Source organism: Echinops telfairi, unplaced genomic scaffold (genome assembly GCF_000313985.2).
Source record: "Echinops telfairi isolate 266 unplaced genomic scaffold, ASM31398v2 ScPeMD7_3509;HRSCAF=4178, whole genome shotgun sequence".
NCBI lineage: Eukaryota > Metazoa > Chordata > Mammalia > Afrosoricida > Tenrecidae > Echinops > Echinops telfairi.
In genome coordinates, this window is record NW_022107407.1 from 13453700 (window position 1) to 13480166 (window position 26467).

The 26467-nt window shown below is 45.0% G+C and overlaps 1 protein-coding gene across 1 annotated transcript in view; it reads left to right on the forward strand.

Annotated features, from left to right (window-relative positions):
* PXDN (peroxidasin) overlaps positions 1 to 26467 on the forward strand; it is a 163222-nt gene that overhangs the window by 92749 nt on the left and 44006 nt on the right. The window contains exons 7-13 of the mRNA XM_004709832.2: positions 3514 to 3683; positions 9345 to 9462; positions 14785 to 14954; positions 19458 to 19730; positions 21521 to 21637; positions 22944 to 23102; positions 25046 to 25158. Of these exons, the coding sequence (XP_004709889.1) occupies positions 3514 to 3683; positions 9345 to 9462; positions 14785 to 14954; positions 19458 to 19730; positions 21521 to 21637; positions 22944 to 23102; positions 25046 to 25158 (1120 nt within the window). The remainder of the gene's footprint in view (positions 1 to 3513; positions 3684 to 9344; positions 9463 to 14784; positions 14955 to 19457; positions 19731 to 21520; positions 21638 to 22943; positions 23103 to 25045; positions 25159 to 26467) is intronic.

Consider the following 26467-nt stretch of genomic DNA (forward strand, 5'->3'; position numbering starts at 1 on the left):
TGCGCCTGGGTTTAAGCACTTTGCTGCTAACCAGTGGATCAAATCCACCAGCCGCTGGGAGGGAGGAAGATGTAGCAATCTGCTCTCCTAAAGAGGTGCAGTTCCAGGAAACCCCAGGGGCAGCTCTACTTTATCCTACGGGTGTTGTTTGTGATTCTAAATCAACTTGATGGCAACAGGATTCTTTTGTTGGTTTGATTGATTTTGAAGTAAATAAGATTCATTATGTTCCTGCATCTGTGGGGGAGCTGTTTTAACCTCATTTCCCAGCACCTCCCACAGGCCAATAAATCCCACCGCCCCACCCTCACCCCCCTAATCTTCTCATTTGCCTGGAGGGTTTCTGATTGTAGCTGTCTCTTCATAGGTGTTATACTAGACACCATCGAGATCACCGTCCCTTCCTTGGACATGGCCAGTCACTGGAAGGCCTAGTCAGAGCAATGTATTGATTCCTGTCCGTTAGAGTCCTTCCACCGCACGCCTGCAGGACTGCTCTGAAATCCAGAGGCTCTTTCAGTTAGCCGCTGCCTCTGGAGTTGGAATTGGTTCTAATGCTAGATTTACTACCGCACGTGGAGTGCCCTTGAACCAGTAATTTGCCCCTCGTGATCACTGTTCCCTCAACTGAGAAATCATGACCCAGAGGAGCTGCCGAATGTCTGCATTGAGCTGCATTCCTGCTGGCTGTGCTGCTCAGAGAAAGGAGCCCGGAGCGGACCACTTCTGCCTTCGGCTCTCCTGCGGGCAGGGGAGCAGTGACTTTACTCCAGTCCCAGTCTCCTCTCCCGGTGGCTGCGGCTGCCCTGGGTGAAATGACAGCGCCCTTGTCAGACAGTGAGTGACACTCAATAGGCTGTGAACTGCACGGGCAGTATTCGGAACCCACCCCTTCACCCAGAGGGAGCATGACGAGGCTTTCGGCGCCTGTGAAGGAGAGAGGCAGTTCTGCCTTCTCTTAGAGCATCGCTGCGAGTCAGAATCCGTTCAATGGCAGGGACTTTGCTCACTTTTGTTCTTGGTGCTGTTTGTTTGGAGTGTTCATTTACAGAGCTCGGGTGGGGCTGTGGTTAAAGCACCAAGTTGCTGTCATTTGATAGTTTGAACTGAGCAGCTACTCCGAGGGGTGAGGAGAGACATCTGCCTCCCTTAGGAGTTATGGCTTTGTCAACCCTGTGGCAGTTCTACTCTGTCCTACAGGGTGCTGTGAATCGGAATGGAATCTCCAGCCAGGGTAGAGGCAAAGGCACATCTGGGACATGCCAGGCGTGATATGTGCGCCCCCGCCCCCCCCCCCCCGCCCCTTTTTTGAGACTGTAAAACCTGAAACGTCTCCATCCTTTATTATTTATTTATTTATTTTTAATCATTTTATTAGGGGCTCATACAACTCTTATCACAATCCATACAGACACCAATTGTGTACAGCGCATCTGTACATTCATTGCCTTCATCATTCTCAGAACATTTGCTCTCCACCTAAGCCCCTGGCATCAGGTCCTCATTTTTTCCCCTCCCTCCCCCCTCCCCCCTCACTCATGAACCCTTGATAATTTACAAATTAATATTTTGTCATGTCTTGCCCTGTCCGACGTCTCCCTTCTGCCCTTCACCCACTTTTCTGTTGTCCATCCCCTAGGGAGGAGGTCACATGTAGATCCTTGTCATCGGTTCCCCCTTTCCAACCCACCCTCCCTCTACCCTCCCAGTATCGCCACTCACACCACTGGTCCTGAGGGGATCATCCGCCCTGGATTCCCTGCGTTTCCAGTTCCTGGCTGTACCAGTGGACGTGATGTGTGCCTTGAGTGCCGCTGGAGTGGGTGTCAATGAGCTGTTTCTATTCACGATAGCACTTTCCATTGCCAGCAGTGAGATTTTTTCAGTAGTTTAAACTAATTGTATAGGTGCTATTTTCCATCAGTAGGCCTGTGGGTAGAGGTAGAGGTAATATGTAAATCTGGTAGTAGTGTGGAAAGGGGAGCAGTTCGAATCTCCCCAAAGGTGCCTTGGATGACGTCTGGTGATATAAGGTCACAACCAGGACAACCCTAATGAGCCCGCTTCTACTCTGTGATCTGCAATTGACTCCACTGCCACTGAGTCAATTCCAAATCCAGGGACCTTAGAGGACAGAAGAGAACTGCTTACAGCTTAGGAGGCTATAAATCCTTAAGGCAGTTGACAGCCTCCTCTTACTCCTTTGAAGTGGCTGGTGTGTTTGAACCCCTGACCTTGAGGTTGGCAGCCTAATACTTAAGCCACTGCACCACCACTAAGTAATTAATGACTGGAGATCATCTAAGTTCAAATCCTGGCTCTGCCTTCCTTCTTCCCATTGTGATCCAGGACCAGTTACTTAACTTCTGAATCTCCTGTCCTAATCTGTGAAATGGAGCATAATCCCTCCCAGGGGACGTTGATGATGAATTAGTTAGTGGTTCATGGGGTGCTCCGATGGCAGTATCTGTCATAGAAGCACTGTTCGCAACCACGAGCCTCTGGGTCCAGTGCTCCTCCTCATCCACTGCCTTGTACTACTACTTTTGTGCTTCGCTCTTGATGGACGAAATCACAATCTCCGCATGGTGGAAAAGGGGAAGAAAGAAACCAACCACCTGTTTCATGAGAAACTTGCCAGGAGAATTTTAACTGTGTGTGACGGTTACGGGAAGGACTAGCATGGCCAGTCAACCCCAGCCATCGTCAAATGCAGTGTTGTGTGATGCTTCGGGACCCACAGAGCTAACAGAGTTCCCGTGAGATGGTCAGAGGTTAAACACAGTGAGAGCTTTGTGGTTCCGTAGAGCCCCAGTGGCACAGGGGTTACTCATTGGGCTGCTAACCACAAGATCGGCAGTTTGAAAGCAGCAGATGCTCTTTGGGAGAAAGATGAGACTTTCTCCTCCCATAAAGAGTTACAGTTTTGGAAACTTAGCGGTGGTTTCAGCCTGTCCTATGGGGTTGCTATGAGGTGGCATAGACTTGGTGGCAGTGAGAGAGAGAGAGAGAGACAGAGAGAAAGAGAGAGAGAGAGAGAAAAAGCTTTGTTACTGGCATTATATCATTGCTCTATAGATTGGATCTGGCCTAAATCTCATTCAGGAAGCTTTCCCTAACTGACACAGTCCATATCTGTTCCTTGGTTTTGAAGGAAAAGCTGATAATATTTGAACACTCGTTAGTTATGGACCTTTCCATTTTTGATTAGCGTCCTTCAGGATTCCCCTCCACCCTTGGCCTGCTCCGCTTACTGGCTCTTCCTTTTATTGGACTTTGTCTCTACACTTGGTTTTTCCAACTCCCCCAAGGTTCTCAAGGCTGGATTGCGCCTCATAGCACCTTGGGTAAAACAGAATCTCATCCCGTGTCATCAAGCCAATAAGGCCCCTCTCATATTTGTTGAATCAGGTTCCCTTTCGGCTTTTGAACCCTGGTGCCCCTGTCTGTCTCGGATGGATTAACGCCTACTTATTCCTACTGCTCACTGCCCATGTTTCTTCCTCTTCCAAGGCGATTGGACTCCAATGCACTGCGCTGTGACTGTGAGATCCTGTGGTTGGCAGATTTGCTGAAGACCTATGCCCAGTCTGGTAATGCGCAAGCAGCAGCCACCTGCGAATATCCTCGGAGAATCCAGGGACGGTCAGTGGCAACAATCACCCCAGAAGAACTGAACTGTGGTGAGTAAGCTGTCGGTGCCTTCCCAGACTGCAGGGCCAGGTAGAGCTTGGTTCCAGCCGGCATCTGGGCTGACACGCGCTTGGTGTTTTGGCATTCCCAAGATGGTTTTAACATGCCCAGCTGTCTCTCCACCATCACTGCCTTTGTCCGTCTGAAGCTCTGTCTTATTGGTGCCTGGACAAAGGCATCCTGTGAGAAGCTCCACCCTATGGTGTCTGTTGTTACTCGTTGTTGTACAGAATGGAATGCTGCCCGATCTGTGCCATCGTCGTGATCATTGGCTTGTCCGAGTCCATGGACGAGACCACTGTGTATTCGAATGCCTGCTAACCTAAAAGACTCATCTTCCAGCACTATAATGGACACTACTTTGTTGTGGGTCCATAAGGTTTATCAGTGACTAATGATCGGAAATAGATTACTAGGCCCTCCATTCCATGATGCTCTCCTTCCCGACACAATCGCTGAAGACAAAGCCGGCACATAAGCAAATGTGGTAAAGAAAGCTGATGGAGCCCGGTTATCAAAAGATATAGTGTCTAGTGTCTTAAAGACTTGAATGTAAACAAGCAGCCATCTACCTCAGAAGCAACAAAGCCCACATGGAAGAAGCACACCAGCCTGTGTGATTACAAGGTGCTGAAGGGATCAGTTATCAGCCATCAATGAACAAAAAATCATATCATTGTCTGCTCACCTCCCCGATATGATTGATGAAGACAAATGGGTGCATAAGCAAATGTGGTGAAGAAAGCTGATGTGCCCAGCTATCAAAAGATAGAGCATCTGGGGTCTTAAAGGCTTGAAGGTAAACAAGCGGCCATCTAGCTCAGAAGCAACAAAGCCCACATGGAAGAAGCACACCAGCGTGTGTGATTACGAGGTGTCGAAAGGATCAGATAACAGGCATCAAAGAACAAAAAATCATATCATTGTGAATGAGGGGGGGGAGTGTGGGGTGGGGACCCAAAGCCCATCTGTAGGCAACTGGACATCCCCTTATAGAAGGGTGGCGGGGAGGAGACGAGCCGATCAGGGAGCAGTGTAGGAACGATGAAACATACAACTTTCCTCTAGTTCCTAAATGCTTCCTCCCCCCACACTATCATGATCCCAATTCTTACAAATCTGACTACACCAGAGGATGTACACTGGTACAGATAGGAACTGGAAACACAGGGAATCCAATTGGATGATCCCTTCAGGACCAGTGGTGACAGTGGCAATACCGGAAGGGTGGAGGGAAGGTGGGGTAGAAAGGGGGAACCGATTGTAAGGATCTACATATAACCATCCTCTCTGGGGGATGGACAACAGAAAAGTGGGTGAAGGGAGACGTCGGACAGTGTAAGATATGACAAAATAATAATTTATAAATTATCAAGAGTTCACGAGGGAGGGGGGAGCCGGGAGGGAGGGGAAAAATGAGGAACTGATGCCAGGGGCTTAAGTGGAGAGCAAATGTTTAGAGAATGATGAGGGCAATGAATGTTCAAATGTGCTGGACACAATTGATGTATGTATGGATTGTGTTAAGAGTGGTATGGGCCCCCAAGAAAATGATTAAAAAAAAAAAAAAGATTAGTAGGCCCTCATGCAGTTTGTCTTGATCTGGAAGCTGTGCTGAAACTTTTCCACCATGAGTGACCCTGTTGGTCTTTCAAATCCTGCTGGCATAGCTTCTGGCATCAGAGCAACACACAAGCCACCACGGGCAGGACAATGGACAGCTGTGTTGTAGATTTTATAATTATCTTGCCGGAAACAAAACATGGTTCATCTTTCCTGGTTTTGCTAATACCTAACTTGCCATGGGTTATAGAGTTGCATGGGAAGTCCTTTGTAAGATTGTAGTAAATGGTAACCTCTACAGTCAATTATGATCACGCCTTTATTATTAGGTCAGCTGGGTGCTATATGGGTCATGACGTATAAAGGAGGTATTCAGTTTTTTCTTTACAGACTGCTATCTCAAAAGAGCCCTGAGCGGCCCTAGAGAGCTTTCCAAACTGATCAGGACCTGTTTCTAGGGCATCGATTACAACCTGTTTAACTTTGGGGAGTAAACTTGGGTTTTATTTCAAAATTCCTTGCAGAATAAGCAAAATGAAACAAAGTACCACTGTCTCACTGTCTCTCTCTCACCCCCTCACAACCCCCGACCATCACACCCCCACCAAATGAAGGGATGTGGCCTCTAGGGGTGGATATTAGTGGTGGATGGGAAGGGAGCCTGGTAGGGAGCTGGGATTGCTCCAGGTTTTGATCAGAATGGTGGTTATGAGGGGTTGGCTGAATGTGTGTGAAATGTTCAATGGAGTGCTTTGCAGGCTCTATCCAGATTTGTGCATTTCATTATATGCATATAACTTCAATTTTAAAAAGTCAAAGACCAGAAACAATGGAATTTGAATGCAGGTCCCAAGGAACTGTTCAGCCTTTCCTTTTTTCTGCAGCCTCATTTTCTTTATTCCTGAGGATTTTTAGTTCTTTATTCAAAATATTTTACCCTTTAAAAAAAATTAAAAACAACACTAACAAAAATTAAAACCCACCAAATTCCATCCACAGTCCCATGGATAAAATAACTAGGTTTTTGCCATCATTTGTATTCCCATACACAAGCTTTTGTATCATATTTTCATAAGAAAATTTCATTAATTTTAGTAATTTTATTATTTTTATGATGTTGATTTCCCTTAGCATAATGTTTTCAAGTAATTAAGTGATATGTTACATTGGTTAAATCTGCAAAAAAACAAAACTCCAAAAGATTAAAAAGCAAATATATCTAAACTTTAAAGGACAAGAAAGCAAATATATCACTTTGAGAAATATTTTCAATCACCTGATATGCATAGAAACTGGATAACATATCAGGAAGACCACAGTGTGGAGGCAGCTGAAGTATGGGCTTGGTGAAGAATAGTCAATATATGTTGGCCTTCCAGAAGAACAGACAGATCTGCTGGGGCAGAAGGACAGGCAGCGTGCTCCTTGGACGTGGAAGAGAGGATGGCGAGACTTCGTGCCACAGACTCTGGTCTGGTCATCAGGAGAGACGGTCCCTGGAAAAGCACAGCATGCTTGGTAAAGTAGGTCAGCAAAAACCAGGAAGATCCTTAAAAAGATGGATTGACAAAGGAGCTCAAACAACAGAAACAGCGAGCTGCACAGGACCTGGAAGAATCACAATGAGGGTCACTATTAGTCAGAACTGACTTGCACCTCACGACATAAAATAACAACATTGCTGACCATCTTTGCATATGTACGGTTTATGTGTCCTTTTGCAATGCTCACAACAAATGTATTGGATAGAGAGATGAGTACTTTAGGCTCAGAGAGGTTAATAACTTTTAAAACATTTCATAGTTGCTAAGTGACTAAGCTGACAATTGAGGCCTGCCTAATTATCCAGCCTTATTTCTTTATACATGCCACGAGAAGCTGTCCAGAAGGTAGTTGTCTATGTAGGACCTGGACCAGGAGGAATTCCTTCATGAAACCAAAACCCACTGCCATTGAGTCAGGTTGAACTTACAGCAAACCTAGAGGACAGCGCCGAGCTGCCTCTGAGGGTGTCTGAAGCGGTAATTCTGTATGAGAAAGCCGCATCTTTCTCCCGAGGAGCAGTTGGTGATAGTCAGCAGCTGATGCTGTAGATAGCACCTCAATCTTCGCCCAAGGCACTGGCAGGGCTTTTGATGCTATCTTGGAGGTAAAAAATTGGGAGTTATCAGCACTTAAAATGGAAATAGGAGGTGGCAAGAGGGCACCCCCTCGTCTCTGGGCTGCTGAGAGTCTGCTGAGTTGGTGCATATGAAAGAAGGTCAGTAAGAGGAGAGTGGCTCGGGTATCAACACCTCACATTATGGTTTTTGCTCTCCAAGTTGCTTCTAGCTAAAAAGTCTCATCTCCTTTATTTGTAAAAGTAGTTACTTACTGTGTCTGCTCTGCACTGTATCGTGCCTCCTTAAAGGTTAACTAGACCCTTGTTGTTACGTTAAGGTGACCAGATTTAAAGCGGGACACCATTGACCTGGGTGGGTGGGGGGTGTTCTTGATTAACAATTTAGTCTAAAATGGGTGCATAAGCAAATGTGGTGAAGAAAGCTGATGGTGCCCGGCTATCAAAAAGTATAGCGTCTGGGGTCTTAAAGGCTTGAAGGTAATCAAGCAGCCATCAAGCTCAGAAGCAACAAAGCCCACATGGAAGGCACACCAGCCTATGCAATCACGAGGTGTCGAAGGGATCCGGTATAAGGTATCATCAGAACAAAAAATCTTACCATAGTGAATGATGGGGGGAGTGCGGAGTGGAGACCCAAAGCCCATTAGTAGGCCACTGGAGATCCCCTTGCAGAGGGGTCTCGGGGAGGAGACGAGTCAGTCAGGGTGCGATGTAGCAACGATGAAAAATGAAACTTTCCTCTAGTTCCTAAATGTTTCCTCCCTGCTCCCACTATCATGATACGAATTCTACCTTGCAAGTCTGGCTAGACCAGAGGATGTACACTGGTACAGATAGGAACTGGAAATACATGGAATCCAGGGTGGATGATCCCTACAGGACCAGTAGTGTGAGTGGCGATACTGGAAGGATAGAGGGAGAGTGGGTAGGAAAGAGGGAACCGATCACAAGAAACTATATGTGACCTCCTCCCTGGGGGACAGACAACAGCAAAGTGGGTGAAGGGAGACGTCGGACAGGGCAAGATATGACAAAACAATAATTTATAAATTATCAAGGGCTCATGAGTGAGGGGGGAGCGGGAGGGAGGGGAAAAATGAGGAGCTGATGCCGGGGGCTTAAGTGGAGGGGAAATGTTTTGAGAATGATGAGGGCAATGAATGTACAAATGTGCTTTACACAGTTGATGTCTGTATGGATTGTGATAAGAGTTGTATGAGCCCCTAATAAAATGATTAGAAAAAAAAAGATAAAGGAAAAATTAATTGGTCTATATGGACCAAATAGACCATTCCCTAGCTTGTCGTGCATTCTTTCCAAAAATCTGGACTGTCCCACCAAAAGCGGGACGTCTTGTCACCTTATGTTACGTGCTATTGAAGTGATTTTCAACTTACAGTGATTCCCTTTGATAGAGTTTTTTAAGCAAAGCAGCTGGATGTGTTCGAACTGCCAACCTTGCTTTTAACGGCTCAATGCATAACCAGGGACACCAAGCCAAATACCACTACCACTGAGTTGATGCCAACTCATAGACCCTGTAGGACAGAGGGTTTGCGAGACTAAATCTTCCTTGGCACAGACGATGCCATCTTCCTTCCCTGGAGCTGCTGCTGGGATGAATCACTGACTTTGTGGTTAACTGCCCTTGGCTTAACCCAATGTGCCACCAAGATTTCTCAAGTAGACCATGGCAGTCAGTGTTTGGTGCTTACCTGAAAAGGTTTCAGCGTTGCCTCACCCCTTAAGAGTTCTGGTACCCCTCTGAGGTATGGAGCAATGCTACGTAAAGATTCATGCTCCGAGGCGATCTCGGGACAGAAGCCCATCTCTCGCTGGTGTGAGGGCAGTAAAACAGTCACCGTCGATGGGCTTGTGGACATTGGTGACTTTGCACACAAGGACTTTGTGTTGCTCACGGGACAGTTTAAGACTAATCTGGTTTCCATTTCGTTGTGCGGCACAGAGAGGCCCAGGATTACGTCCGAGCCCCAGGACGCAGACGTGACCTCGGGGAACACTGTCTACTTCACTTGCAGAGCCGAAGGCAATCCCAAACCGGAAATCATCTGGCTGCGGAACAAGTAAGTTGGAGCTTGCATGGGTTCTTCTGCCGAGTCGGTCTTGTTCAGGAGGAGCCAAGGAAATGCACCACACCGGGGACCCTGCTGGTATTCCAAAAATAGCCAGTGACATCGCTTGTAGCATCAACGTGATGCCATTGGAGGACAGTCATTTGTACATGGTGTTTCTCAACCTAATATTCAGGCGCTTGATTTCTCAGAAAATCGGTTTCATGGTTTCCTCCCTCCCCCTCCTCCCCAGCTTCCCAATCACATACTTTGATTCTTTTCTTCCTCTTCCGTGTAGGACGTTTTATAAAGGGGAAAAATACATTTTGTTTCTTATGCTGAATTTGCTATTATTGTTCATTTCTGTCAAGCAGGCTCTGACGCACGGCAACCCCATATGCTTTAAGATGAAGCATTGCCCTGTACTCCTCTACCTTTGCAGGCAGTGCTGTGATGAGCTCTTGTGGCCCTTGTGTAGTGACTTGCACCACAGTGGGATCATCTGCCAGCATGAGATCAGATACCATTCTGTTGTGAGCCATAAGGATTTCATCAGCTAAAGTTTGGAACTAGATCACCAGGCCTTCTTTCTGCTCTGTCTTATTCTCGACGATTTGCTGAGACCTAATCACCTTGTGTAACCCTGCTGCTGTTTGAAACACCAATGGCTTAGGTTGTAGCCTCAGAGCCACACATCAGCCCCCACAGTTGCACACACTGACAGATATGTGCTTTTTTCCTTATCTAAGTAGAAACTAGAAACAGATAGGTCTGGCGGCCCTAAAGACATCTGCCAAGTACGTTGGCTTAGGTGAAGGGATGTGGATTGAGTTGGCAGCTTTCCTTTCATGAGGGGTGTTGCACTGACTAGGAAGCTGGGGTTTGAATGACAGTGTAGCATGTAATTTCTGCGGAGATCTGGTGACAGTTGCACAGTGGTTAAGCTCTTGGCTGATGGTTTGAACCCCCTAGCCACTTCATGGGAAAAAGAGCTCTGATGGTGTGTTCCCATTAAGATAATGACCTTGGTTGGGGAGGAGACGAGTCAGTCAGGGTGCGATGTAGCAATGATGAAACATATAACTTTCCTCTAGTTCCTAAATGCTTCCTCCCCACCCACTATCATGATCCCAATTCTACCATGCAAGTCTGGCTAGACCAGAGGATTTACAGTGTTACAGATAGGAACTGGAAACACAGGGGACCAGTGGTGTGAGTGGTGATACTGGGAGGGTGGGGTAGAAAGGGGGAACCGATTACAAGGATCAACATATAACCTCCTCCTTGGGGGATGGTCAACAGAAAAGTGGGTCAAGGGAGATGTCGGACAGTGCAAGATATGACAAAATAATAATTTATAAATTATCAAGGGTTCATGAGGGAGGGGGGAGCAGGGAGGGAGGGGAAAAATGAGGAGCTGATGCTTGGGTGGAGAGCGAATTTTTGAGAATGATGAGGGCAATGAATGTACAAATGTGCTTTACACAATTGATGGATTGTGACAAGAGTTATATGAACTCCTAATAAAACGATTAAAAAAAAAGATAATGACCTTGGAAACCCCATGGGGGCTGCTCTTTGTTCTAGAGGGTGGCTATGGGTGTGGTTTCGTTACTGTTACTTCCCACCACCTGGGGTTAGGAGCTGGAGGGGGATGTTGATGTACATGCTTCTTGGAGCCATCCACTTGCCTTCTGGTTGTGCCTGGCTTGCGCTGCCCAGAGGCTGCATGGACTTCGCCATTGGCAGAAGCTGGTATTGAACTATGATCACTCTTGACCCCATGAAGATCGTGCTAGTGAACCTCTGAGGAGGACTGTACATTTTCAGGGAGGCAGCTGTAGACAGATGCTGCTAATTCAGTAGTTACTTACCGGGTTTCTGTGGGTGTCTAATTTCTCCCTTGTAGCAAAGGTTCCACTTAATGGTCAAAGCATTTATAAGGGGTCTCTGAAGAGAAAGATATTTTGATAAATGCTGGGAGTTCACAGATAAGACATCCTACCCCCCCACCCCCACCCCCCGGAGCCCTCAGACAACAGAGGAGATTCCTATAAACTGACGGCATTGTCAGTGACGGAAGTGTGCGCCACATGCAGAATCCTGTCTCTCTCTCCTGTCCCCAGTTAAGTCGTGGCAAGGGCGGTGGCGGCGGCTGAGGTTAGATGAAGAGATGAGATGAGAGATGAAAATGGGAAATTGGAGAATGTGCAAAGGAATTGGCCAGGAGGGCATGACCCTAGGGGAAGTAGACACATGGGCAAAGGTGTGCCATGGGGAACCTTAGCCTATCTCAGGCGGGGTTCTCAAAAGGATTTCTGTTGTTAAAAGAAGGAGCACTTTATGTTTAAATTGTGAAGCTAATCAAAAAAAGGAATTGTGTGACAAGAAATGACTATCGTTAATTCTCAAATCTATGTGCACAAAGATACCAGGAGGCTCATGTACAGGAGTCAAATCTTTTCACTTAACCTCCGTTTTTGGTGTTTTTACTTTGAGTTCATGGGTCATGTTTGGTCACAACAGAACAGTGGAGACATCTCGGAAGATCCAGGTTCTACTGCCAGACTTTTCAGACACGGGTTGAGTCATCAGTCCTTTGCTGACAGTAGCCAGACTCTCAGAGGCAGATTTGTCTGGGTTATGGGTCCAACGGTGTTTATAGAAACGATGAAGGCGAGGAGAGCGAGAGCTGTCAGATACAGGATCTGAAGATGTGCTCGTACCCATAAAGATGACAGAAATGTTCATCTGGCCCTAGATTTGGATGGCATACTATTAAACAACATTGGGACTGGATTGACTTGTCGTATGGGGAAAATAGAAGGCATTGCCCCACACCTTGTGATATCTGAGTGTGCTGAAGTGGATGAGATGTGAAATCCAGACTACTCCAGCACCACCGCACTGAGATAGTGTGTATAACCGGGAAGTGTTGCGTAAACCTGTGTCGTCAACTGGACGGCATCCTTATTGGTGCCCACTCCAAAGAAAGCTTATCTAACAGAATGCAGACATTACTGTATCACAGACAAATGCAGTTTTGCTGAAGATAATTTTAAAATGGTTGCAGCAGTACTTTGGCAGTTTGGGAGGTAAATTGCCAGGCCTTTCTTTCTAGTCTGCCTTAGAAACCTCCACTGAACCGTCTCCACCACCGGGGACCTTGCTGGTGTATGAAGTGCTTTGGCGTAACTTCTAGCATCACAGCAGCACACAGACCACGCTAGTCTGGCAAACTTAAAACGGTGCACCTGACCCACACCATGCTGTTTTTAATTGCCTCACATGCATATGAAAGGTGGACATTGAATAAGGAATTGATGTATTTGGATTGTGGTGCTGCTTTAGAAGGTTGACAGTACCGTGGACTGCCAAAGGGACGAATTGATCTGTCTTGGAAGCAGGATGGCCAGAGTGGTCCTCAGAGGCAAGCATGGCAAGGTTTACCTCCTTGGGATATGTCATCAGGAGAGAGCTGTCCCTGGATGAGGAGATCATGCTTGGTAAAGTGGAGGGGCAGTAAAAAAGAGGGAGACCCTTGTTGAAATGGATTGACACTGTGCCGCAACCTTGGACTCAAGTATGGGAATAATGACGGTGGCGCAGGACCGTGCTGTGCTTCGCTTCCTTCTGTTGTCCATGGCCGCTCTGGGTCGAAGCAGACTCAGGAGCATCTAAGAACAACAGCAACACCAATGCAGTTGATATAGGGCCTGAGATGGTAGTTGCTTCCAGCGAAAAAGGTTTGTGTGAATTAAAAAAAAAAAAAGTTTTTGTGGATTACAGACTAAAGCTGTGCCAGACAGAAAAATGCTGAGGGCCACCCGGCGGTCCACACATGAGTGCATTCACTGTTCATTCAGGAGCACGTCGAAGTCTCTGAAGAGAGCCCACAGGAATTGCGTTTTACAAATAATCTGCCCCCTTCAGTAGTTGTAATCAATCACAATTTCTTGGCTCTACTGATTCCGTGGAAAATAAGGTAGAACCATTCTCACCATTGAAGGTGATTAATTACATTACATGACCTAAGGGAAGTGAATTTTTATTGCCAAAGTGGGTTTGTCTGTCTTTTTTCTCCCACTTAGCTCCATTGAAATATGAGTGCACACATTATTGATTCCAAACAACCAATTTCTTTTTTAGCTTTTTATTGTGATTTGGGTGAAAGATTACAGAACAAGACCTTCTCCCTTGATGATCTAGTGAAAACGGAATTCTACTTAGCTGTATCTATGTTCTCATACGGGAGCCCTGGCTTTGCAGTGCCAATCACACACGTGGCAGTTTGCGTTCATTAACACTGATAGCCGCAGAAACCCCATGACCGGATCTACTCTGCCCTACAGGAACACACTCCGTGGAATCAGCTCGATGGTAGGTTTTAGAGTGGTGTGGTCCCATTACACCCGAATCAGACTCTTGGCCATCGAGTCTATGCTTTGTGCTCAGTGGCCCAATGCGTAAGTCACTGCTCCACCAGGGCTCCCAAGTTCTCATGAGAGCTCCGTGCCCTGGCTTTTCTTAGGCTCTCGAGGCATTCACCATAAATTGTGATCTCGCCCAGTCGTCAACTTGAGTTCTCTCCTTCTCATTTGTTTTGGAACAAAGGGAACCAGAGTCCTTTCACATGGGTGAGGGTAGGAGGTTGCATGTAGAAACAGAAGGGGCGCTGTGAAGATGTCAGGGCATGGGCTGAGTCACAGGATCCCTTTTCTGGCTGGGGGACTAGGCAGATTAATTGTTCGTGTCTGAGTGACGTGGCAGGAATCCAACAAGAAGTCATGATTGTTCAGAGGATTCACCAAAGTTATGTGGGGGATAAAGAGATTAGCGTCTTGGAATTGCACATCTCGGCAGATGAGCTTTCTGTAACAGAGTAAAACCACTGCTTTACTGTGTAGTGTTGGAAGAGGTCAGAAGTTTACACCTACATATGTGTGTATAAATGCATTCTATATTGCTTTTAGTAATATACAGATGTCTTTAGTTCTTTCTCTTTCTCAAACAAAGGCAAATATTACTTTTGATTTTCTACCCTTTGTTCCCCTTTGTAATTATGACTATGAAACCTATAGCTCTAAATTAAACTTGTAAATAATAAAAGTGAATAGATGGATGAACCAGAGACATAAACACTTTGCCAGAACTATCTATGAAGACCGGCTATTTAGAAACAAACGTCCTGAAAAGACAAGGTGTTGCGGCGTACTCTCCCCCTGATGTCCCAGGGTGCACTCTGCAGCATGGGCCTCCTGCTCTTATGGCCAACAACACTGCTCGCTAGGCTTGTGTCTTTGCTTGTCCTTCCAACTCTTTCTGCTTTTGCAGCAATGAGCTGAGCATGAAAGCAGATTCCCGTTTGAACCTGTTGGACGACGGCACGTTGATGATTCAAAACACTCAGGAGACTGACCAGGGAATTTACCAGTGCATGGCAAAAAATGTAGCTGGAGAAGTGAAAACACAAGAGGTGACCCTCCGATATGTTGGAGCTCCAGGTATGTAGACTCCATGGAACTAGCTCCTCGCAGAATCCCCTTCCCTTCCTCTCCCATTTCATTCCCACTCAGCAAAACAATTTTAGCTGTGGACGTCTCAGAGGGAAGGAAGGTCCTACTTCCCTGGCAGCGTTGGGGGACATGGTGTGGAAGCACGTTGCCGTGGGTTTTCTGTAGACTTGCTTTGTTCGATTGCTATTGTTGCTAGGTGCCGTCAAGTTGATTCTGACCCCCTAGTGACGCTACGGACAGCAGAATGGAACACTACCAGGGCCTGTCTTTACAGTTGTTGTGTGAGGCCCGCTGTTCCATGTTCATCCCTGATCTAGGGATCCATACACTCAGGACAGTTGATGTCATGAACCATGGAGAGTAATATGAAATATTTTCAGGAAGTTGTTGTTAGTAGGTTCATTGGTCCCTGGCCAGGAATATTTAAACCCTTTGATCTGAAATGTCTTAGGAACAACTCACGACCATGGAGTTGATTCCGGTTCACAGTGACCGAATAGGCCAGGGTAGTGCTGTCCTTGTGGGTTTCCGAGACTAACTCTTTACGGGAGTAGAAAGCCTCATCTTTCTCCTGTGTTGTAGCTGGTGATTTCAAACTGCTGGCTTTGTAGTTAGAAGCTCAACGTGTAACCGATTGTACCAGGAGGGCTTCTCTTCAAAACAATAGCCTCATTTAGTAGACACTGTAGCATACAGCTCTGAGACGTTCTGGTTACGTCGGGCAATTCACACACTCTGTTTTGGAAACCTGGCTGTCGGGGAAACCTGAAGGACTAGGGCTCCTATCTTCCAGGGTCCGTGTGAATCAGAATCAACTCAATAGCAGTGGGCGTTACATGATATAATAGGATCCCTGGTGATTCGGTGGTTAAAGCAGTAGTCAGCTTAGCTGGAAGAACAGTGGTTTGAATCTACCAGCGGTTCCACAGAAGAATGATGTGGCGGTGTGCTTCTGCAAAGCTGTGCACCCTTGGGAATCCTCTGGGGCAGCTCTGTTCTCTTCTGTCCTCTCGGATCGCCGTGCGTTGGAATCAGCTCGATTGTAGTCAGGTTTTTTGTTTGTTTGCTTATTCTATGTAATACATGTAAAATATAATATAGACCTCAATATGTTAATAGTAAATATATCTATAAAATGTACTGCTCTAAGCATTTAGCATAGGTGCTTACCATACACATCAAGCATCGCCTGCAGGCTGGTGTCCAGAAAAGGCGCAGAGAGGAAATCCGCCATTTAGGAACTCAACAGCCAAGCTCAGCATTCAGCAGACCATACACTCAGGGACGGAACCTGGACCACTCACTACCCGCTGCCGATCTGTGTTTACATTTCTGATAGTTGAAAACTAAAAAGACGTGTCAAGTTTTGTGACGTATGAAAGTTATATGAGGTTCACATTTCAGTGCTTATTGGAACGCGGACACACTGAACTGTTTATGGATTGTCTCTGGCTGTGTTTGTGCTATCGTGACAGAGTGGAGAGTAATGGCAACAAAGACTGTATGACCCCAAAGCCTAAAATATTTATTCTCCGGCCTTTTATAGAGCATTTGCACATAGTTATTACTATGGTGATAATATACAGTAACAGTAATAGATTGACTTGTATATCAATAGATCATAAGAGGTTAAAGACTATACTTTTTGAAGCTCTGTTATTAGGGAAATAAAAGTTTCTAATTTTTATCTCCATATGGATTAGACTTTGATCACGAAGGCTTCTACTTTTATTCATCCTTTGTGCCTTAAAGTTAATTTGCTTTAATATAGATGAAGTATATTTGGTATGCTTTCCCTACCATTTCTCTATCTATCTATCTACACACACACATATAGTCTATGTGTTTTGTTTTTAACAATGTAGAGCTAAAGTTTGAAAAGCTTCTGATTGGCAATCATATTCTTTAAGTGAGTCTATTTATATGTATTATAATTATACATATATATTTAGGTTTATTAATTTACATCATATTTATGGCTCTATGCCCAATGTTTTTTACATTTGTTGCCTTATTTTGGAATTATTTTCCATTTTGCATACTGTTTGGAAGTTCTGTTCTTTTAGTAGTTATCCTATAAATATTCATATGCATTCTTAAATTCCCAAAGTCTGAAATTACGATTTTTACCTTTCCCCTCCCACACAATCACCCCTTCTAGTTCAGTAGAGGTGATTGTTGTTCTAAACATATAAAACATCGTTATTATTCTATACTCTTATTTTGTGTCTAGATATAGCCATACACATACCTGTTTGGCTTTTTTCTCTGCATTTAGCTCTCCATTGGGACCCCCTTTCTTCCGCCTGAAGTAGACTAAAGCAGCACAGCCAAGTGAGGACCAGCTTTTAGATGAGCCCCCTTAAAGGGCATGCATAGTCCGCTTCCGGCCAGAGAAGGCCCTGAGGGAGGGGCAGGAAGATTTTACATCATTTCTGGAACGCCTATGGATGTTATGAGCATACTGGGCACCCAGCTTTATTTAGGCTTTTCTCTTTGATGCTGCATCTTGGGCGGAGCTTGATCTTTGTCTCCTGTCTCATATCCCTTAAGGCAGTTCATTCCAACCTTTAATTGACCACACTTTGCAAATGCCTTTGTGGTAAGTTTGACTTTGGTACTCTACTTCTCTCTAGCTTCACAGCCTCTAGTTCACCATATTGCTGGAATGTTAATATGGATTATCATTTATTTACTTTATTACATATTCTAATTGGGTATTTGATTAATGTGACTTAAAAATTATATATAAAAACAGTTAAAAGTCTCCCTCTTGACTCATCCATTCAATGGATATCCCCATCTCTGTCTCACAAAATTATTAGAAATAGGTTCTTGATTCTTTTATGAACGTTGAAAGCACATGCAAGACAGGTGAATTTTAAAAAACTTGGCATATCTTGGAAGGAGTCTGGTCCCACAGTCTTAGGACACTCAGCTGTTAACCAATAGCTCGGTGGCTGCAAGGCCACCAGCCGCACCCTGGGAGGAGAAGGGGACTGTCCGCTTACTCGCGGGAGGCCTGAAGCCGCGGAAGCCCTCTGGGGCAGTTGTGCTTCAGCCCCTTGGGTCTCCGTGACCGAGAGCAGCTCAATTTGCTGGCAGCGGAGTTGGTTTGATGTTATTATTTTAGAGAACTTTCTGGTCTTTCATTTTAATACATGAACAATGTTTTTTAAAACCGTTTTCTTAGCACTTCAACCACATAACATTCAACAGTTCAATCCTATCAAGAAGGGTTGTACAATCTTTACCACAATTTTAGAATATTTTTTCTTTTATTCATTCTTACTTGCATGACAATGGTTTTCTATTTTATAGATGCATAGGATTCTATTATATAAGTGTATATTTGAGTAAAGGATATTTGGCATATATGTTAGGGTCCATGAGTGCCAATATTTAAATAAGTTATTATCCTTTTGAACTACACTTCATTTCTTCCCCTCCCCCCTTCAAAAATAATTTCCTGTCCACAAGCCCACAGTCCTTCATCCAGAATCCTGCGGGCCAGGTGGCATTTGAAATGAAGGGTTTTGAGATGTGTTCTTAGAAAAGTGAAATAGTGCATGACCCATGTTTCAACATTGTTAGCAGAGTGTTAGACACAATGCAATATAATAATCCTCAATAACAAACTGTGGACATTCTCAATAAGTGGAGTACATAAAGGTTAAGTAATCTCATGCCAGATCATGTCAAGTGAGTATTGGAAAAATATTTGTGCTTTGGATATTTTTGGATATTTTTGAATTGTGGATAAGGGTTGTTGACCTAAAGAAATAATATGACAACCCCCCCCCCCCAAAAAAAAAAAAAGCAAGCAAGGGGGAAAAACCACTTGTGCATACCTGGATTTCATTTTATATTCATCCATGAGATACGTTTCTAATAGTGGAATTGATGGACTTCTGTCATATTAATTTTAAATTTTGACACAGCCTCAGGGTGGGCTGAGTCAATAGTTCCCCTAATGCTGACCACACCAAGTGCCCATCAGACACATTAGTGGATGCTGGTTTTTTCCTCACTTCAGAGTTGAAAACTGCTATCTCAGCATTGTGTTAATTTATATTTTTTGAGTGAAATTGAACATTTTCGCATGCTCTAATGCTTTGATCTTTAAAAACAATATTTCAATTTAGTAGAAAGGTTAGCAAGATGTCTATAATGCATTTAGAATGGGCAGTGTTAGACTTTTCAATACAGTCCAGTCAATATGTATATGAATGGCTTTTACCCATTCATCTGAATAGCTTATTCCTCTTGGGCCACCTGCATTTTGCTTGACACAAAGCCGGGAACCATTTCTATTGTCTGTACAAAGGAAAGAAAGGTGCATAAATAGTTTGTTTGTTTGCCTTGTAAATTTTGAAGGTCAATGATACAGAATGAGAAGCCTTAAAATAAAATGGAAAATTCCAAAGAAAATGCTGTTGTTCAATTGGAAGAAGTTAACTTGGGCTTGTTTGTTTGTTTTCATTGTGATAGCTCGACCCACGTTTGTGATCCAGCCACAGAACACAGAAGTGCTGGTTGGGGAAAGTGTCACGTTGGAATGCAGTGCCACAGGCCACCCTCAGCCACGTATCACCTGGACAAAAGGTGACCGAACACCCTTACCCAGCGATCCTCGGGTCCATACCACGCCTTCTGGTGGCCTTTACATTCAGAACGTCATTCAGGAGGACAGTGGGGAATACACTTGTTTTGCATCCAACGGTATTGACAGCATCCACGCCACAGCTTTTATCATTGTACAAGGTGAGTGTCGAGACAAGTACAGGCATTTGACTCTTTCACTGCCTTGGCCTCTTGCCTTAGGTGTAACTATTTATAAACTACTTCTATCCCAGTTCCCACCTGCATCTTGGCCCTCCATGTTCTCGCTCCCAGCTTTTATTGGTAACAATAGCCCTACCATCATTTAACTAACTAGATACCACTTAATGATGTGTTTGTTTTTTTCCTTGACAGATATTGCATTATTAGTACAGAGACTTTGTATTCTCTAATTGTGATATTGCCAACAACTAGAGCACCTGGCATACATAAGTATTTATAGAATAAATGAATGTTTCTATGCACCTTTGCGTATTCACATATATTTTGAATTAATATGCCTTATAATAACTTTAAATGCTTTTCTGGGACACATTTCTGGACGTAGAATGCTGGGAGCAGTTTTCTCCCCTAATTTTTAAAGGTCTTGGCTATGTAATTTAACTTGCTGGGTTGATTGTAAATTGAGTTTTCAGTTTGTAAGTAATTTGGAAAATGAGGCATTTGCTTGAAAATATTGAACAATACTAAAAACCACTGTTTCATGTCTTTATGGATAGTCACTTTGGTCTCAGCTTGTTAATAATCCAGCTTTCATTTCTTCCAGTGCACAAACAGGTAGGCACTCAGGTCTGAGGATATTTTCCTTTTTTGTTGTTGTGGTTGCTGTTTTCATCAAAATGGAATCCTGTTAGGCTGACAGTCTGTGTTAGCCAGGGTAGACTAGAGAAACAAATCCATAGATACTCATATGTATGGAAGAAAGGGGTTTATATACAAGAGCAGTTGATTATTGAGGAAACAGCCCAGCCCAGTCCAGTCCAAGCCCATACGTCCGATATTAGCCCATATGTCCGATACCAATCTGTAAAGTCCTCTTCAGACTCATGAAACACATGCAATGAAGCCAAATGCAGGACGATCACTGGCCAGTGGGTAGAAAGTCTTTGGATCTAGTGGTGTTATAAGCATCTCAGCGCTGGCAGGGTTCTCCACGTCTCTGGCTTCAGAGGTCTGGTTGCATCAGGGTTGGTCCATGTGGCTTCTCCAACTCAGGGCGCTAGCATAGTTCTATGTGTCTTGTCAGCCGTAATGTCTCCCAGGGAGTGAATAGAGAGAGTGTGTCTCCTGCCTCCAAGGAGGAAAAATGCCAGAGTTCCCAGAATTCTCAGGAGAGGGCTATGCCCACATGGAGGCTTAATTGGTTATGACCCAATTGACAGACTAGACTCCATCCCTTCACCCTTAATCCTCTCAAATCCCAAACTGACACCAGATTATGTAACACTACACTGTTGTATAGCTTTCTTTTTATCACACAATAAACAGTCTAACGTCTGCCAATAAACACAGATGTAGTGGATGGCATTTTGTTTCTCATTTGCAAATACCTCTTGAGCTGAAGAATGAGGTACATTTCTGAGTCATCCATGTTACCACAAGCTCCAATGTGGCATTCTCTGTGATCAGTATACATCAGATCTAGCAGTGTTGTTACATGAATAATCACTTTGTACACTGTTTCAGTGCATTGCCAAGAAAACACCCATGATTCTTTGTTTCACTCTGGTTTTGCTCCTAGAGTCCTTTTTCATCTCTTATTGTGCCCTTGGTATTCAGAAGGAATAACTGTGAACGTTCTCATGTTACTGACGAGCGCGTGGGCTTCCCTAGGGCGAAGAGAAGTGGCGAATGTTAGCTGTGATGGGTAGCCTTGTCGCCCGATGCTGTTTATTCACATTTGATGTTTTGGATATTTTTGTTTTCGGAAGCCCTTCCTCAGTTCACGGTGACACCGGAAGACAGAGTGGTGATTGAGGGCCAGACCGTCGATTTCCAGTGTGAAGCAAAGGGTTATCCCCAACCAGTGATTGCCTGGACCAAAGGAGGTGAGATCTCTACTGCTGCGTTTCTCTGCTCTCTTCTACCCCCTTCACTCCTCTGGGACATGAAGTACGAGGGGAAAATCCTTGGCTTGACCTCGGCCTAGCAAACACAACTTTCTGGACCAGGGCCAAACTCTAATTTGACATGATCCAGGCGTGGGGGAAGAGATTAGAGGTGCCTAAATGTCTTCGTAATTTCCATGGTTTCTTTTATGAGTTAATAACACTCCCATCTATCATTGTAGGAAATGCTCTAAAATGATAGGTTGTTATGAAAAGGATATGGACTACCCCTTTTGCTTTCTTAGTTTGTCTTCCTCAAAAATAGTTTTTATGCCTTTAAATGTTTACTTCATAGTGTTTTGAATGAAAGTTAATCACATGTACAATAGAATTTTCTGAAACCCAATGTGGAATACATGACTGTTGATTACTTAAACTCTTTCTGTGGGGTTGTAGGGTAGTTTTCTCCGCATGGTAAACCCTGGGTCATGTGTTGGATAGAGGCACAGACCCTTTCTCTCAGGGATTCCAGGAGCCTGGGTGGAGAAGGTGGGTTTACGGTTGAGAAGGATCCAGCTTGAGCATTAGGGGTCCTGCCCTAGGCTGGATGTTGTCTGATCTGGAGAACCAGCGCCTGGGGAGGCTGGCTGGGTCTTTTAGTTCGTGTGTGGGGACCAGCTCCCAGGATCCGTGAGAGCAGCCCTTGGGAGGAGACATGGGCAGCACACCTTGTTCCCGGACTCCCTATACTCAAGCAGTTAATATGTGAGGACAGAAGACGTTTACCCTCAAAGGTAGTAATGATATGTATTTTAAAAATAACTCCATGTCCTTTTCCTGGTTCTTCTCTTTGTATTGTTAGTCCAAGGTAGCAATCACTTTCTCTCAGAAACCTGACCATAGCTCGCAATCTGGGAGAAAGGCACACCTTCCGAGCCTCCATAGCAGCCTGCTCTATTACGAAGTAGCACTTGTCCTGCACTCCCTTCTCATAGCGATCTGAGTCTCCGCCCCTTCCTGTGACGTACCTGTGAGCCATACACTGTTTTATTTATCCTTCTGTTGGTTGCACACAGCTCATGTATTTGGTGCATGGCTGGGAGCAGTTCCTGGATGCTTGTTGAATGAGTGATTGCTTGCTCCAGGGCTAGGGGAAGTTACTCTTTGCTGTGGTGATACTCGGCATTTTCTAAGATGAATTTCTTCTTAGTGCCTGAGTTTTTTACCTCCCCACCTTTAATGAAGATCAACAGCCAATTGTCTACAGTAGAGAAGTAATGACTAAACCGCCTGCCATGCGTTTCAGGGAGTCAGCTCTCTGTCGACAGAAGACACCTGGTGCTTTCGTCGGGCACACTGCGGATCTCGGGAGTTGCCCTTCATGATCAGGGCCAGTATGAATGCCAAGCTGTCAACATCATTGGTTCCCAGAGGGTGGTGGCACATTTGACAGTGCAGCCAAGAGGTACGTGTTTGGGTCGTTGGATCATTCCTCACCCTTCCAAATGCCGCGACCCTTTCATACAGTTCCTCATGTTGTGGTGACCCTCCAACCATAATATGATTTTCGTTGCTACTTCATAAGTGTAATATTGCTACTGTTACGAATCAGGCCACCCTAGTGAAAGGGTTGGTTGATGCACCCCCAAAGGAGTCGCGACCCACAGGTTGAGAACCGCTGCTTTAAACAGTAGTGAATTGATTTATTCTGGAGCTCTGCAGCAGGCATTAATTTTACTGTTAATTAGAAGTGTTTCTATCTCCCTCATGGATGGCTTTTCACCGTCACTTAGACATCTATGCCGAAAGTATGTCAGAGTGTCTTTAGAACCTTTATATGATAGCAAGCGATCACATGTATGCTCTTTTTTTTAAGAGTCCTTAGACTAACCTCTGATAGGACTGACGTGTTAAAATAAAACAAATCCAAATAAAATAAAGCAAATAGAATAAAACTTCTTAGATTGACTAATTAATATTGTTGTCCTACAAATACCTTTCCTGAGGCAAAAGATTGAATAAAGTCAGCTCACCGGGGCCTAGCTGTGTTTTGGTTTGCTTCTGATGCTTTGATGCCTGCTTTTCTTCTGTCCTTGTGGACATGCCATTGGACTGGTCCAGCTCTGCTGGCACTGACTCTCCCTTTAGCATCGGGCTGCCAACTGTACTGTCGGCAGTTTGAAACCGCCAGCTGCTCTTGGGGGAGAAAGGTGAGGCTTTCTACTCCTCTAAAGGGTTCCAGTCATGGAAACCCACAGCGGCCCTTCTGCCCTGTCCTGTAGGGTCGCCATGAGTCAAAATGACCTCGGTGGCAGTGGGTTTGTATTTTCAGCTGCATCCATAGTTTGATAGACTCAGGCTGAGAAAGCTTAGGTAATATCTCCCACGTAAGATTGCTGACACTGAAATGACTCCTGGGAATGCTATTTGCGCCCAGTGTTGTCTTCCAGTCCAGAGCCTGTAGAACAGAAACTCAGACCCTGTGTGTAGAGGGAGCGACAAGAGAGCAATGAGATGAAGAGTGTGTGAATTTCGCCGTGACTCTTTGTTAAAGTATGTAACCTTTGGGGACCTTAAGCGAGGGCTCCCTCTTGTCTCCTGTCAACAGATTTGATAGAAACTGGAGCATAGTTATTTGCTTTGGTTTCTATTAGGTTTGCCATGGTAGTTTCTGACTTGATAGGATTTTAATGGCTGAAAATCCAGTGAGATTGATTTCAAAAACCAAAACACTCAGAACCTTACCGTATTTAGCCAAGGTTCTTTGCCTCGTGTACTTTGGACATGTTGTCAGGAGAGACCAGTCCTGGAGAAGGGCAGCAAGCTTGGTAAAGGAGAAGGCCAGTGGACAAGAGGAAGGCCCTCCCCGAGATGGACCGGCATAGGGGCCGCCCCAGCGGGCTCAAACCTAAGAACAACTGTGAGGATGGCGCAGACCTGGGCGGTGTCTGATTGTGCTGGACTTGGAGTTGCTGCGAGTCAGAAGCACATAACAGCAGTAGCAGCTAAGGTTCTTAATTTTTAGATGAGGACACTATTTTTGTCTATGCATTTTTTTCCTTAACGCAAACTCTGCAGAGCTCATTATGCCCTACGGTGTACTGCATAGCACATGCCCAGGGATTGCCCCGCAGCCTGGGCTCCACGTGGTGTGGGGTGAAGAGATGGAAGATCTTCAGGCCTGTCAAAGATCGTGGGCCATTGGTACCTGAGTTAGTATTGACGGTGTCCTTCAAACTCTGGAGCTCGTATTGTGAAGTAGTTGGTACTGTAATTGGATCTGGCCCGATTGAGGGAAAGGGCACTTTTCCTTCCCTTTTTTTGAAGCCATCTCTTACTTGGGTATAAAGGTCATGTTTTCCACGGTTTCTTCCCCCATTTATCAGTTGCATGTCCTTCTCCTTCCAGTGACCCCAGTGTTTGCCAGCATTCCAAGTGATATGACAGTGGAAGTTGGCACCAATGTCCAGATTCCGTGCAGTTCTCAGGGCGAGCCCGAGCCAGTCATAACATGGAACAAGGTAATAAATCTTGGGTGCCGGATGGCTTCAGAGCACATAATAACCATTCAGACTCAACTTCTCTCCTGGAGAGTTTTCTGAAGTAAGGGGAGCTGGTACCTGCCTGTTTCTGCTGCCGATTTTAGGTACCAGAACAAAATGGTCAATTTGTGAACCTGGAATGTAAAAAATTCCAGGGGCATCCTGACTTAGGAAATAAAATCAAACAACCTAACTCAGAGATTCTCCTTTTCATGCCCTTTCGTATCAATGACAAAAGCAAAGAAAAACTCTTCCACCCAAGATCACATAATGGAGAGGAGATTACGTTTCAAATTTCTTTTAAGACCGTGTGTTAGACTGGGTTCTCTAGAGAAAGAAGACCAGGATATATATATATCATAAAGAATATAAAAAGCAATACAAATGGCTCAGTGCAACTTACTTCCGTGAGACAGCTAATATACGGGCAGTCCTTCAAATCACAAGGGCCACCGGGTGCAAGTCAACAAAGCAGACAGCTGAATCCTCTGTAGAGCAATTCAGGCAATTCAGCCCCAGGCAGCAAACAGCAAGGCAGGTCACCAACAGTCAGCCAGATGACAGGGTCCGACATTCCCCAGCTCAAGCAATGTATACACAAGTAGTGTGGCGAAGCAGGTCTTGAAGGAACCTCAAGCTACAGTGACACAGTCCACAAGTGGGGTGTCCCATAGGTAGTGTTGCTCACAAGTTGAGGCAGAGAACCAGCTGCTCACTGGTCTGATCATCAAAGAGCAAGAGACAAGAAAGGTGAGCTCTCTCCGCCCTTCAATTCATCCCACATGCGTTCATTGGCCAGTTTGGCACAATAAACCTACCTATCACAGGCTCATACAAAAATTCTTTTAAAAAATGTAAACAAGTACTTTGATATCATCCAAAGAATGCTTGGAAAGCACAGAGAGGGTGATGCTTAATGGTTCCTACCAACCATGGATGAGTCTTGGTGGTGGAGTGAGTTAAAGGTTGGGCTGCTAACTTCAAAGTCAGCAGTTTGAAACCACCAGCTGCATCATGGGAGACAGGTAAGGCTTTCTACTGCTGTAAAGATGAACGGTCTCAGAATCCTATAGGGGGAGTTCTGCTCTGACCTTTAGGGTCACCGAGGGTTGGAATTGACTCCACACAGTGAAGTTTTTTAGTTTGTTTGTTTTAAAGTATAAGTTTCTAAGCTGGCGTGTGAGGGCTTTTAGCCTGGTCCCCAGCCCACCCCATAGCTTTCTCGCATGGCTGCCTTGCCTCTTATCTGTACCCAAACCATGCCTGGCTTGTTCTCTGCAAGCATTCC